General features: G+C 41.3%; 1 protein-coding gene across 8 annotated transcripts in view; it reads right to left on the bottom strand.

Moving 5' to 3' along the window:
• Window positions 1-14,465, bottom strand: part of LOC137306054 (ryanodine receptor 1-like) — a 332,570-nt gene that overhangs the window by 42,891 nt on the left and 275,214 nt on the right. For 4 of the 8 annotated variants that reach the window (XM_067975094.1, XM_067975096.1, XM_067975098.1 and 1 more), the window contains 3 exons: window positions 11,782-11,886; window positions 10,145-10,174; window positions 1,751-1,832 (listed from right to left, as the gene is read on the bottom strand). In XM_067975094.1, coding sequence (XP_067831195.1) covers window positions 1,751-1,832; window positions 10,145-10,174; window positions 11,782-11,886 — 217 coding nt within the window. The remainder of the gene's footprint in view (window positions 1-1,750; window positions 1,833-10,144; window positions 10,175-11,781; window positions 11,887-14,465) is intronic. The other 4 variants (XM_067975097.1, XM_067975099.1, XM_067975101.1 and 1 more) reach the window with 1 other exon arrangement.

Here is a 14,465-nt window from a genome sequence, read left to right as displayed (position 1 = left end):
ACCACTGCAAATATACAGGTCACCAAAAGACACAAGGTTGCGAGATTCAAAACTGAATTGAGGCATTACGTTTTAAAGAAAGTAATTAGTGAGAAAATTGGAAAGGAAAAATATTAAAGGTTAAAACCTATTATTTGTTATTTGAACAATGTGTTTGGAAGGGGAAGGGACAAACAAATGAACACACAAATTTGTCAACAAATGGGATACAGGGTTACATAAAATTACATAGAATTTACAGCACAGAAACAGGCCATTCAGCCCAACTGGTCTATGCTGGTGCTTATACTCCACACGAGCCTCCTCCCATCCTACTTCATCTCACCCTATCAACATATCCTTCTATTCCTTTCCGCCTCATGTGTTAATCTAGCTTCCCCTTAAATGAATCTATGCTATTCACCTCAACTACTCCATGTGGTAGCAGGTTCCACATTCTAACCAAGGGAACACTGTGGATAGGTGGGCTAGATGGATCGAAGATCTTATAATCTTATAGAATCATAGAAAAGTTACAGCACGGAAGGAGGCCATTCGGCCCATTGAGTCCGTGCTGGCTCTATGCAAGAGCAATCCAGCTAGTCCCACTCCAATATCCTATCCCCGTAGCCCTGCAAATTTTTTCCTTTCAAGTACTTTCCACTTCCCTTTTGAAGGCCATGATTGAATCTGCCTCCACCACCCCCTCGGGCAATGCATTCCAGATCCTAACCACTCGCGATGTAAAAAAGTTTTCCCTCATGTTATCTTTGGTTCTTTTGCCGATCACCTTAAAGCTACGTCTTCTGGTTCTTGACCCTTCCGCCAATGGGAACAGTTTCCAGTTTCTCTCTATCTACTCTGTCTAGACCCTTCATGATTTTGAATACCTTTATCAAATCTCTGTGCAACCATCTCTGTTCCAAGAAAAATCCCAGCTTCTCCAGTCTATCCACATAACTAAAGTCCCTCATTCCTGGAATCATTCTAGTAAATCTTTTCTGCATTCTCTCTAAGGCCGTCACATCTTTCCTGAAGTGCGGTGCCCAGAACTGGACACAATACTCCAGCTGTGGCCGAACCAGTGTTTTATAAAGGTTCATCATGACTTCCATACTTTTGTACTCTATGCCTTTATTTATAAAGCCCAGGATCCTGTATGCTTTTTTAACCGCTTTCTCAACCTGCCCTGCCACCTTCAACGATTTGTGCACATATACCCTCAGATCTCTCTGTTCCTGTACCGCTTTTAGCATTGTGCCCTCTAGTTTTATTGCCTCTCCTAGTTCTTCCTACTGAAATGTATCACTTCATTTTTCGGCGTTAAATTTCATCTGCCATGTGTCCGCCCATGCCACCAGCCTGTCTCTATACCTCTTGAAGTCTATCACTATCCTCCTCACTGTTTACTACCCTTCCAAGTTTTGTGTCATCTGCAAATTTTGAATTTGCAAACTTCTCCTGCCTGAAACTGCTGCGATGTTACATGGCATCAACTGCACTCAATGTTGTAATTATTTTGTAGGCAAATGTGATCAGATTAATACTCCCAAGTCTCTTTTTAGTCTTGGTAGTCACTGGTGGTACAACTTATCCTACTTTATACGGTCTGATTATGGGGGGGGGGGGGGGGGGGGAGTGGGTTCGTTCATGATAGACAGTGCAAGCAAGGGCTTGTTGGGCTGAGTGCACTTTAGCTTGTTCCATGTTTTTTTTACAATCTGAGCATCCTTTCCGCATTTCAACCCACTGAATGTACCACTGTATTTACCTTCCAGTAAAGAGAGCAGCATCACCACCATGTCTTTCTGCAAGTCCAGAAGCTCCTTCAACAATTCAATCTGGCTAGAATCCTGTCAATAAATGTAAAACTGTTAAGAAAGGACTACAATGTCAGTGTCATCTTACCACCTGATAAATGAGATTATGAACATTCCATCTGAATGAGAAAAAAAAATATTCTTTGGTTAAGTTTTACAGCACTGATGAGAACTAGATGGGATGACAAGCTGCTTCATTAAAATAATTTTCCTGGGTAGTGAATCTGTTAAACCAGTTGGAGGTAGAAAGGAATTTCTTTCACTGGACCAAGCATTCAAAATAATGAAAACACACAAAACAGACATAGAAAACTGTTACTGAGGCCTGAGCAACATCTCAGACAGTGAATCAAGATGGTTTGCTTCCTGGTAAAAATTCTAGTTACACACTAACAAAATGCTTGGAAACAATATGGGGGTTAATGTCCTCTTAGTGGACAGAGATTGTGTTGAGAGAGTTCATTTTTGCTCCCTTTTTTAAATAGTATGCTCACAGGAACTCAATGCACTGTGCAAAATTGGATGAGCATCCAACTAACTCACAACTGAGCAGCTGATCAGAACACACTTGCAATAACACTCTGAAGCACTTACCAATCATAACAACTACTTGTATTCATATAGCACCATTAACGTAGCAAAAATCATCCAATGGTGCTTCAGAGAAGTATAAGGAAAAATGGGAGTTTTAAGGAGAGGGAGGTGGAGAGGTTTAGGGTAGGATTTCCAGATAGCAGTTCTTGGTGGTTGAAGGTATAGCCACCAATGGTGGTGTGAAGGAAGAAAGGGGCACACAAGAGGCCAAAGTCAGAGGAACAGAGATCTTTTGGCGGGGGGAACTGTAGGGCTGGAAGAAGTTAGACATAGTGAAGGATGAGGTCATCAAGGGATCTGAACACAAGGATGAGAATTTTAAGTTTGAGGTTTGGGGGACTGGGAGTCAATTTAGGTCAGCAAGGACAGAGGTCAGGGTGGAGCTGGATATAGTGTGGGATAGTTTACAGAGAATGGAAGATCAACCAGCAGAGCAATTAAATAATTGAGCCTGGAGGTGACAAAGGCATTTAAATAATGCTCAGTGTGTCAATCCTGCTGTATAGTGCTATTAGAACGATCAAGGAGAGGCTACTTCAGTGGGGTCTCTGGATTTTGTCACAGCACGAAAGAACTGCAATATGTTCTTTATCAGTCGGACAATCAACTGACTAATAAAAGAGGGTTCACCACCTGTGGGATGCCCTTGCCTGAAGGATAAACTGGGAGCGTGAAAATGCAAAATTGTCCCTGGTGTGTCCATCCTGCCACATTTGGTGTCCGATTTGAAGATAAGTGTCATGATAAACAATGAGGATGATGGTCAATTACCATACACTGCTATAAGTGCATGCCCAAGGAGTTTGCAGGTATCAGGCACATTTGCCTAAGTAGTTACACAAAAGAGTATTTTCAATCCAAATAAATCCATTAAGATGCTCAAAGTGGCAAACAAAAGAGAAGTAACAGGGATATTTTGGAAATATTAGAACAGGCTACAAAACGGTGATTTACAAAGGTGCAGCTGGGAAACACTGATGACTAACTACTTAGAACTAACAGAAGATTCAATAGCAAAGTATTTGACAATTTATTTTACTATGCCTAGCAAGAGATACAGTGGTCTTCAGTCTTTGTTGTTCTTTTGAAAATTTATTTTTATGTAACGCATACTGTTTTTTCCTTTGCAGAACACAGGGGCTGTCACAGGCACCAATGTATGGACTCCAAATGGGATTCAACAAGTAAAAAATGATACCTACTATGAGGAAACCTCATGCAGATCATGAGCTGGGAGGCCAAAGAGGTTCTGGGGCATGCTCAAGTTGGTGGAGATGGCAATGTTTTTGGTTTGTGCAATTTTAATTGTATACATTGACCACAGCAATGATTTTGACCGTCATCAGCTTAAAAGCTGTATTTGTGCTCCACTGCAAGACATCACATACTGTCAATGCAGCATCAATATTCAAAACCATGCCCATGTACTCATCTTTTTCTCACAGAAAAGCAACAAACCATGGTGGAGGAAGCAGGTACTGCAAGGCTGCAATGCTCACCTCAGCACTTTTCCTCATCCACATAATGTGAGTAGTCACTCGTCCAGATCATGACATTTTGGAGGGTTTGAGTGAGTTTAAGCAGGGAACACAGGGTGACACACCAATCATGGATGGGCCGAGATGACGACTGTAGAAGGGCTTGCAGATGCTGAATGGAGGTTCAACACGACCAGGCATCTTGCTATATTGCCTTGTGATTCTCACTTCATAGGGTTGCCAGTGGGCAGTGGTGAAGAAGTCACTTGCCTCATTCAACACCAATAATGTAAGCTGGATTGGGCAGTGTTGGCAAATCAGACAGTTAATTGATAATCATGAAAGGAGGATTCAGAGATCCTACAGTAGTATCATTTTCTCTGTGGCTGCTGGCAGGACTCAGTCTCCAAAAGTGCATGCATAGAGAAGCACAGGCATTGGTGGGTAGCTCTCAAGTTGTCATCAGCCCCTTGGCTGCACATGTTTCTGGGCAAGTGACAGGACAAGCATACCAACACACAGCTGGTATGAGACAGTCTATTCCTGGCACAAAGGCAGACTTGCTAGATCTGTATCACACAGAGGTAGACAGCTGGAGGAATCATGAGCAGGTCCTCAGGAGGCCCCCCAGGAAGACTCCACACCTACTTCTTTCAATAAGACATTACTTACAAGTAGGACACAAGAGATAACATGCACTAGTTCACATAGCATGAGGGGATATCACAGTAGCACGAAACTAAAACACATGGATTATCTGATCCCCTTTGAGGAGAAAGAGATGAATTTTTGACAGTTTCCTGAATTGGCTATGAATCTCTGTGTGGTTTTGCCTCTCACAGGAAGTGGGGGAGGGGGGGGGAAGGAAAGGGTGTAGACTATGGGATGAACCCACTAAGAAGTAGGGTAAGGACGTATGGGCTTGACGGCCTTTTCTCTGACTGCATAACTTAGAGGTACATTCCCTTCTACAGGGGCCAACAGACACAGTGCACCTCAGCTGCCCATATTTTTCCTCCCCCAGGCAATTTGCATGACCTGGGCAGACTCCAGGCCCAGGTCCACACTCTGGGTCGTGTGCTTTAAAAATGAGAGAAAATTGGAGTGCAGGCCTTCTGGCTATTGCTAGAGATCAGCATCCTTAAAGCTCCATGTGCTAGAAATCGACCTGGGGTATGGCGGGGAAATAGTAAAAAAGTCTTTAGGCTGCCCCCAGGCTTTCAAGGATATCCTGTGCCAAAGTTGCTCACTGAGCAGATACTCAGGAAAGTGAGGCAAGACGGCTGGGAATGCCCCTTCCACTTCAATAAAATAGCTGCACTGAACCAGCACCTATTACATTGGTAAGAATGTACATTGAGAGACTTGAAATAACAGGTCTCCATCTCTCTTTCCTCTGCCCTGTGCCTGGGGAATCATCATTTCCCAGGCACAGGGCAAATGAAAATCTATCCTACACACCCCTACATAAATAAAAGCAAATGCTCAGGTCAGATGTTAGGGGCTGACACAGGTCAGATATTGGGTCACAGGTGAGGCACAGCCTTGCATATACACTGTTTCTCACCGAGATATAGATAATTGACATGCCTGTATTATTTGAGGTGCCTCAGGTAATAGTGATCCCTTAAGTCCTGTCTCATAATCCTCCTTAGCCATGGTCTCCTGCTCCTCTTCCTCCTCAAGCAAAGAAAGACTTGATGCTATGCCTATACTATTATGTTCACCAAAACATTGCCTTGTGTCAATATTTTAAATTATCTTCCTGCTTTGCGGACCCTTCAAACTGTGATCTCTCTCTAGTGTGTTAACATCAGCTTCAATTGTGCTAATTTAGCACAATGTGTGAATCAAATATTTCCAGGAATCATCCGGAGTAAGTTTGAACATACAAGATCATTTCAGTAGATATAACTATTGAGATTTCTCCAGCACACTGTAGTTGTGCAGAGGTTAACTGTACCTGTAGAAATGGGTATTGCAACCTTATCTACGGACACTTGTTTAGAGACAAGAAGGCTAGAAGATCAGGCAGTTGAGGAAACATTGCTTATGTCCTGTTTTGATTGTTGGGAGATGTAGCTCTCTGGGGCAGTGGTTTTGCTAGTTATTGCCTTGCTGCCTTGATCACAAAGAAAAACAATCCAAATTCCACTCAAAAGCACTACTTTTTAAAGCAACAACTGGTTCAACATGATGAATCTTCAGACACTGGAATCTTCAGACACTGGTTTTTCTTTTACTTAAAATGCCCTAATGCTGAACTGTTAAATTAAAACAGTTATCAAAAAAAGAGATATCTCCTGGGAAGTTTGGTTTTGGTGCAATAAGAAATGTGATTTAAAACTAATTTTTAAAACATACCTCATGCCGAGCTTTAATCCAAAAATGTTCCTTTTTTTGCATGATAACAAATAATAAATATTATACATTAAAATGACATCACACCAGAGGTTAAATGATTACCTTTCCTTTTATTGTGTTCACAGTGAAATGATATGACCTACTCCTTTTTTATAGGCTAGCCTGACTTCCCAAATTATACATGAAGATTTGATTGATAAAGCAAAGCACACATAGCTTTTGAAGAGAGAGTGTAACCTATGTGAAGGCCCTTGTAAACTATATTGAAAGTTTTATCAAAAGCAAAATACTGTGGTTGCTGGAAATCTGAAGTAAAAACAGAAAATGCTGGAAATACACAGCAAGTCAGGCAGCATCTGTGGAGAAAGAAACAGAGTTAACGTTTCAGGTCGATGACCTTTCGTCAGAACTGGAAGAAATTGAAGATTAAACATTTGCATTCCTGGAAGAGAAGCGGCAATGAATTCATCACTCCTGCCCTCCAACCCATCAAACACCTTCCCTTTTGTTCTTTCCTCCCCATCTCTTCCTCCCCCCTTTCCCTGTACTTGCTTAAAAACTGTTTAAGCTTCAACTTCTTCCAGTTCTGACGAAAGGTCATTGACCTGAAATGTTAACTCTGTTTCTTTCTCCATAGATGCTACCCGACTTGAAAGTTTTATGATGACTTCAACACAATGTGGGTTTGAAATTGTAGAAAATACTGATTATATATATCTTATTACAAGGAATTACACATTACTTTCATCTTTCCTGGGATACCATTTAAGGTATTACTGTTCTTATTAAATTTTAATGATCGGGCACGCACCCTCAATCCAGTTTATTCCAGTTTACCTGCTCCCCTCAGTCAGGTAAAAAGTGACTGAAATGTCAATGGCTCTATACAACACACTGCCAGAGAAGCAATGGTGTTGGGGGAAGCAATTCCAATAGTCCATCTAAATAAAAAAGCAGGTGGCCTAGATAAATGGGGAGATCTCTACTATTGATTTTATTACAAAGACAATAGACATCCACTTTGTAATATCTATAATTTCATTTGATAGATTATTAGTGGTAAAATTGAAATTTGTTTTGTATGACAAACAAACAAACAAACAAACAATGTATAAAGCTCACTGCTCTTCTAGAACAATGCATTACCAGGAAAACATCTGAGAGTCTTGCCATATAGTAGATGGTGTGACCACTGCAGAGCAAAACTATTTCTCTATGGCAAATAATTAGGACTTGAGCCTATATTTAAACACCTTATCCAGATGACAATCTCTTTTTGTTGTTATAATATTAACAACATAATTAGGAGATCAACAATCAATTACATTTGATATTGTGTATGGTGATCATGGAAACTTACTAAGTATGTGTTGTTAGTTGAGCTCATTTTCATCACATTCATATTTTAGGGCACTAATGAGGTGGTAGAGGTAGCAGAAGTCAGTTCCACTGAATTCTCACTGGTTTTGGGCCTTGTTCCATCTTCCAGTTGAATGTGAGAAGTGTGTCTGAAGCACCTATCCTAAGCAGGTGGGAACTTCATTTGTGTGCGTACAAGGTGGGAGGGAAGGGAGTCATGTCATTTTCCAGCCCCTGGTGTGCTGGGATGGGAAATCTCCAGCACGCTCAGGAAAACATAGTGGGAAGAATGGTACTGGAAGCTGAAGAGCATTAGCTAAAACTGTAGCACTACATCAGGCTATCCAATGAACAGTAATTTGTAAGAAGTGTAGGAAGGAATCACCAGCACTGACTTCACTCTATAATCTTGCCTGTGAATCATAATTCTGAGATTTTTTATTTCTATTAATTTTTTTTAAAAGATCCTGAAATCATGCAAGTCTGACATTGTCTTTTTAAATGTAAGATTCTAGATTTGTCTCAGTTAGCCACCGTATTTAAAAATAGTTTTTGGAGATCAGTTAGACATTACAAAAGGATTTAAAGATGCAAAAATATTGATTTGCTTGCAGGTGTATGAGACACATCCTGCAGATCAAACTACAGATGGCACACAAAGTACCAGGCAGCAAATGTTTCTCAGATGCAAAAGAAGTCCATAAAACTGCACAATTATTTTGTGGGAATGAAAATTTTGGACTGATAATTCACACAAGTGAAAAGTGAAACTCACAACAAATGCAAGAGAATTGTTCTGAGCACCTGGCAGCATGACACAGCATTGTAGCATTAACATACCAGAATCCCAGGGATTGTTCACACTCAAAATAAACAAAATATCTCACGAGTGACATGGAATCTCAGGCAGTCTTTGACTTGTGAAAAAGGAAACATGAGTCGCTCACATTTGGAGGCTTTTTGCACTTGTGAAAGATCAGCTTTAGCTCTGTCACCACTGGCGAGATATTTGTGCAATCAATTAGGCATCAAACAAATGTAGGGCAATGGGTTATAGACAAACACAACAGTTAGACTGCAGTTTTATAGAATCACACTAGGTTGTTTGTTTGCTTGTCATCATAGTTTGGTCTAAAACTATACCATTAATCCTGAGCACTTTCAGGACACAATCCCATCTAATAATCATAAGAATATTTGAGAAAAATATGACTAATATTACAAAAAACATTAAATTTAAGATCACAATGTGGTAAAAATATCATTAGCATTCTTCCAATATACTGAAAAACCTGAAGTTAATTTCTTGTCCTGAAATGATAGATACACTAAAAGGTTAATGCAAAGATAAACAATGGATTTTACAGAAGCAAAATTATACAATGGAGCAAATGGAAGATACACAATAATATAATCATTCCTTTTGTATGTTAGAGACTAAAGCAATTTTGCAGTTAACATATCAGCCTGATAGCACTATTACTTCTAGGCTGGCTCCATAACAAGATGGCTGCAAGTTTTAGTTCCAGGGTTGCCCGATGCTCATATTTGTTTCCAATAATAGTGGTGAAGTGCAAAAATCTCAACGCCACAAATGTTTTCCCTGGGCAATCATGGAGTAATATCAACAGTGTCGGTGGCCTAGACTGTTTTGCACTCCTGGCAGAAGATGATAAAGAAAATGTATAGAAAGTGGGTGGAGAGTGAAATTAGGCAAAACATAAATGGTCTGATAAACTGCAATAGTTCATTACCACATATGAGCCATTTATTAGACGAATGAAACTTTCGTGGAACAGAAAGTACACAGTTCTTGCATCCATTTCATATTTGTTTGTATAACACAGTCTAGCAAAGGGTTGTTTGGATACCAATTAAAATTCCAAATTAAATTCCACTCATCATTGAAATCATGTTAAATGTAAAGGCATAAAGAACATTTCAAATAAAGGTCAAATTATTGCTTTGTCGGGTATTGATTGAGCTAATCTGTCCTTGCAATATATTTGGTAACATCTTAAGCCAGATAATGTGAAATTGCCTTTGAAATAATAGTAATTGTAGATTTGTTTTTGTGCATTACTGTCTTGGGTAGGCAGCATTCATTCCCAATTGTTTTCAGTGAAGCAACTACGAGATGCATGGAGCAGCTCCTCTTTGGTGAAGTCACTGAGCAGTCTCGCAGTAAGATTACCCGGCTTGGCAGGTCTCCATTCAGGTAAAAAAAGGCTTTATTTTTTTAAAAAAAACATTCTAATGTAGTACACTGCTAAGAGCAAATCCCCTGTTCTTGAAATGGATGCTTAACACGTGAACCTTCATTCCCTTGTGTTTTGTGAATGGATGTTGAGGACACTTAAATCCACTTTAAATAAACTGCTTAAATTCAACAGCGACTTGAGCATTTTGATAGAAAGCGCAAGTTAAGCCTGATGTACCACTGAAACAGTAATAAAAGAAAACTTCAGAGGTTTGTGCCCAAATTAAAATGACAGCGTTTATGGCAAACAATTTGCATGAGATGGCAGCTGCGGTACACAAAATTCTTACGCTATTTCTGGATCCACGATTATCAGGCATCTGTTATTCATCAGAATAAAAATGATATTTAGACATTTTCTGTGGGAAATGTATTAAATGCATTCATCTTCCCTACATTTTTCTTTTTAAAGCACACATCTTTCTTCCAAATACAGTATTAATACAGAAGCAAATCCTTCAAACTACAAGTGGACTGCAAATATTTTTGTAGAGCAGCTCTGGACACATGGTTATTTCCTCAGAAGCACCTCTGGTAACATTGCTGGCGCAGTATTTCCACAGACATTCTTTGGCAAACAATGATGGCATTCCATAAAGCTTCTCAGGACACTTTTTTTCCCCCTCAGAAATTATAATTTAAATAGATTAAAACAATGTACAAATGCTAGTAAAAACACAAACATTTATACTTTAAAAATGCTGTGCTACAATCTTGGTTCGATGAAAACAATGATAACATTGATTAATAAAATATGCACCTTCCTAAATAAAAAGCTGCTATTTGTACTCTTTCTTTTCTCTTCCCTGTTCTTACTACATTTTCTATGTTACTCCTTATTTTATGTTATTTCTTATTATGCCTTTATCATTTACTCACTTGCTTTTCTCCACCTTCACTGGCCCGCCATGCAGTTTGGAGCTGTGACCAACATCATTTAAAATCTGCAACTCATTAGCTGAATAATGGTTTCGAAATCCACTTTTTCCAGCCAATGTGGGGATAGAATTTTGCAGTTTTGCTTTACTATCTGTTAGATTAACACTGGATGACATCACTACTTTTCTGGAGGGGTAGTTGGTTCCACATATAATCAGATACAATGCCTTTCTTAACTAAAGGTGTCACATAACTGAAGCTTAAAATCGAAGCTTATAGCAGTATGAACAGGGCTTGAAAGATTGAAACAGATTTATAAATACATTATTTGCTGAATATTGGTGAATGTTATGTCTTAATTGTTGAAATATTCTTTTTTAATCTTAGTGATTTCATAGTTTATGGCTTAGCATTCACTCAACAGCCTCATTAGAAATTGCTGTCAGAAGCAGCACACAATGCTAATACAGCTAAGCTAGCTACAACTGCAGTGTTAGATAAATAAAGGCTAAACAGCCATTGACTATGATATCACATTGCTCTTTACAATGCCAATTGTGGGGGATTGAAGCTGCTTCTTTTTATATTCAGCTAAGTAGCCAATTAGTAAAACAAACACGTAAGTTTTTGATAATACTGTGAGGACCATCTTCAGGCAAAACGATCTTGACGAATAGTCAGAGAGATGATGACCAACCTCAGTGAAATTGTTTCTTTAAATTAGCACATCAATATGTCAGTGCATTTATTCTGGTTACATACTTGAATTAAGAAAGGAATCATGAATACCAAATTCAGATCAGAGAAATTGTTGAAACTGACTTAACCTAGGAACCTAAACTACCATTACAGAAGAGAACTTCAACTTGACCATCTGACCAACCAATATCCCGAAGGTGAAAAGACTGTGCTCTAATACACTGCACTACTCCATCTTCTTGTACAGTGTAATGGACAATATTACAGATAAACAGAATAACATTTAGATAAATGGTTTGAAAGGGGGCAAAAAATCTGGATGCATTTGCTATTGGAAGAACCTACTTACCTGTGCAAGCTTCATCATCATGTGTGCAAAGATATGGAGAAAACCAACAACTGCATCCCACAGTCTGCTGTGAGCCAAGCTTTGCTGGTTACCAGTGCATGGACCCTGCAACACAGTATGGTACAGCGTAATTCACATCAAGTCCATACAGACCCACTCTAATGGAGCTCTCAGTCTGCTAAGGTATTTTGGTAATGTATTAATTAAATTGTAAGAACTAAGAGCGGCGGCGGACCTGAACGGGAGCAGAGGAGAGAGACCGAGAGCGGGGATAAAAGAGCGGCGGCCCGAGGCCCAAGACCAGAGCGGCGGCGGACCTGAACGGGAGCAGAGGAGAGAGACCGAGAGCGGGGATAAAAGAGCGGCGGCCCGAGGCCCGAGACCAGAGCGGCGGCGGACCTGAACGGGAGCAGAGGAGAGAGACCGAGAGCGGGGATAAAAGAGCGGCGGCCCGAGGCCCGAGACCAGAGCGGCGGCGGACCTGAACGGGTCAAAAACAACAACAGAAAACCAAGGAGTGATGTCACAGGACAGCAGGTAAGTGATTGGTTGGTGAGTATTACTGTTTTTTTTCTCTAAATTAGAGCATTGGTTTAAACTAAGAGCTGGGAAACTAAGCAGCTTTTATAGCAGGTAGTGTTTTTTTTAAGTGAACCTAGGTCCCTAGTATAGTTAACATTTTCTAATTTCAACGTAATTTAAAAGGGGTAACTAAGCTAAGCTAAGGCAAGTCATGGCAGCAGACCTCGCACCCGTGATACGCCCCTCCCGCAAAATGTGGGAAGTCATGGACACTACCAGTGTCCCTGCCGACCATGTGTGCAGGAAGTGTGTCCACCTGCAGCTACTGACCGATTGTATCTCGGAGCTGGAGCTGCGGGTGGACTCACTGTGGAGCATCCGCGATGCAGAGAAACTCGTGGATAGCACGTTTAGCGAGTTGGTCACACCGCAGGTAAAGGGAGTACAGGCAGGAAGTGAATGGGTGACCACCAGGCAGAGTAAGAGGTGCAGGCAGGTAGTGCAGGGGTCCCCAGTGGCCATCCCCCTCTCAAACAGGTATACCGTTTTGGATACTGTTGGGGGTGATGGCTCACCAGGGGAAGGTGGCAGCGGCCAGGTTCATGGCACCGTGGCTGGCTCTGCTGCACAGGAGGGCAGGAAAAAGAGTGGCAGAGCTATAGTGATAGGGGGCTCGATTGTAAGGGGAATAGACAGGCGTTTCTGCGGACGCAACCGGGACTCCAGGATGGTATGTTGCCTCCCTGGTGCAAGGGTCAGGGATGTCTCGGAGCGGCTGCAGGACATTCTGGAGGGGGAGGGTGAACAGCCAGTTGTCGTGGTGCATATAGGTACCAACGATATCGGTAAAAAACGGGATGAGGTCCTACAAGCTGAATTTAGGGAGTTAGGAGTTAAACTAAAAAGTAGGACCTCAAAGGTAGTAATCTCAGGATTGCTACCAATGCCACGGGCTAGTCAGAATAGGAATGACAGGATAGCTAGGATGAATACGTGGCTTGAGAGATGGTGCAAGAGGGAGGGATTCAAATTCCTGGGCCATTGGAACCGGTTCTGGGGGAGGTGGGACCAGTACAAATTGGACGGTCTGCATCTGGGCAGGACTAGAACCAATGTCCTAGGGGGAGTGTTTGCTAGTGCTGTTGGGGAGGGTTTAAACTAATGTGGCAGGGGGATGGGAACCGATGCAGGAAGTCAGTGGGAAGTAAAGTGGTGACAGAAACAAAAGGTAGTAAGGGAGAGTGTACAAAACATGACCGGACAGATGGTCTGAGAAAGCAGGGCAAAGACCAAGGGAAGTCTAGATCAAACTGCATTTATTTCAATGCAAGAAGTCTGATGGGCAAGGTAGATGAACTCAGGGCATGGATGGGTACATGGGACTGGGATGTTATAGCTATTACTGAAACATGGCTAAGGGAGAGGCAGGACTGGCAGCTCAATGTTCCAGGGTACAGATGCTATAGGAAAGATAGAGCAGGAGGTAAGAGAGGACGGGGAGTTGCGTTCTTGATTAGGGAGAACATCACGGCAGTAGTGAGAGAGAATATATCCGAGGGTTCGCCCACGGAGTCTATATGGGTAGAACTGAAAAATAAGAAGGGAGAGATCACTTTGATAGGATTGTACTACAGACTCCCAAATAGTCAACGGGAAATTGAGGAGCAAATATGTAAGGAGATTACAGACAGCTGCAAGAAAAACAGGGTGGTAATAGTACGGGACTTTATCTTTCCCAACATTGACTGAGACAGCCATAGCATTAGGGGCTTGGATGGAGAGAAATTTGTTGAGTGTATTCAGGAGGAATTTCTCATTCAGTATGTGGATGGCCCGACTAGAGAGGGGGCAAAACTTGACCTCCTCTTGGGAAATAAGGAAGGGCAGGTGACAGAAGTGTTAGTGAGGGATCACTTTGGGACCAGTGATCATAATTCCATTAGTTTTAAGATAGCTAAGGAGAATGATAGGTCTGGCCCAAAAGTTAAAATTCTAAATTGGAGAAAGGCCAATTTTGATGGTATTAGACAGGAACTTTCAGAAGTTGATTGGGAGAGTCTGTTGGCAGGCAAAGGGACATCTGGTAAGTGGGAGGCTTTCAAAAGTGTGTTAACCAGGGTTCAGGGTAAGCACATTCCTTATAAAGTGAAGGGCAAGGCTGG

Source organism: Heptranchias perlo, chromosome 41 (genome assembly GCF_035084215.1).
Source record: "Heptranchias perlo isolate sHepPer1 chromosome 41, sHepPer1.hap1, whole genome shotgun sequence".
Lineage (NCBI taxonomy): Eukaryota > Metazoa > Chordata > Chondrichthyes > Hexanchiformes > Hexanchidae > Heptranchias > Heptranchias perlo.
Note: the sequence above shows the minus strand (reverse complement) of the source record. Positions and strands in the feature narration are given on the sequence as shown.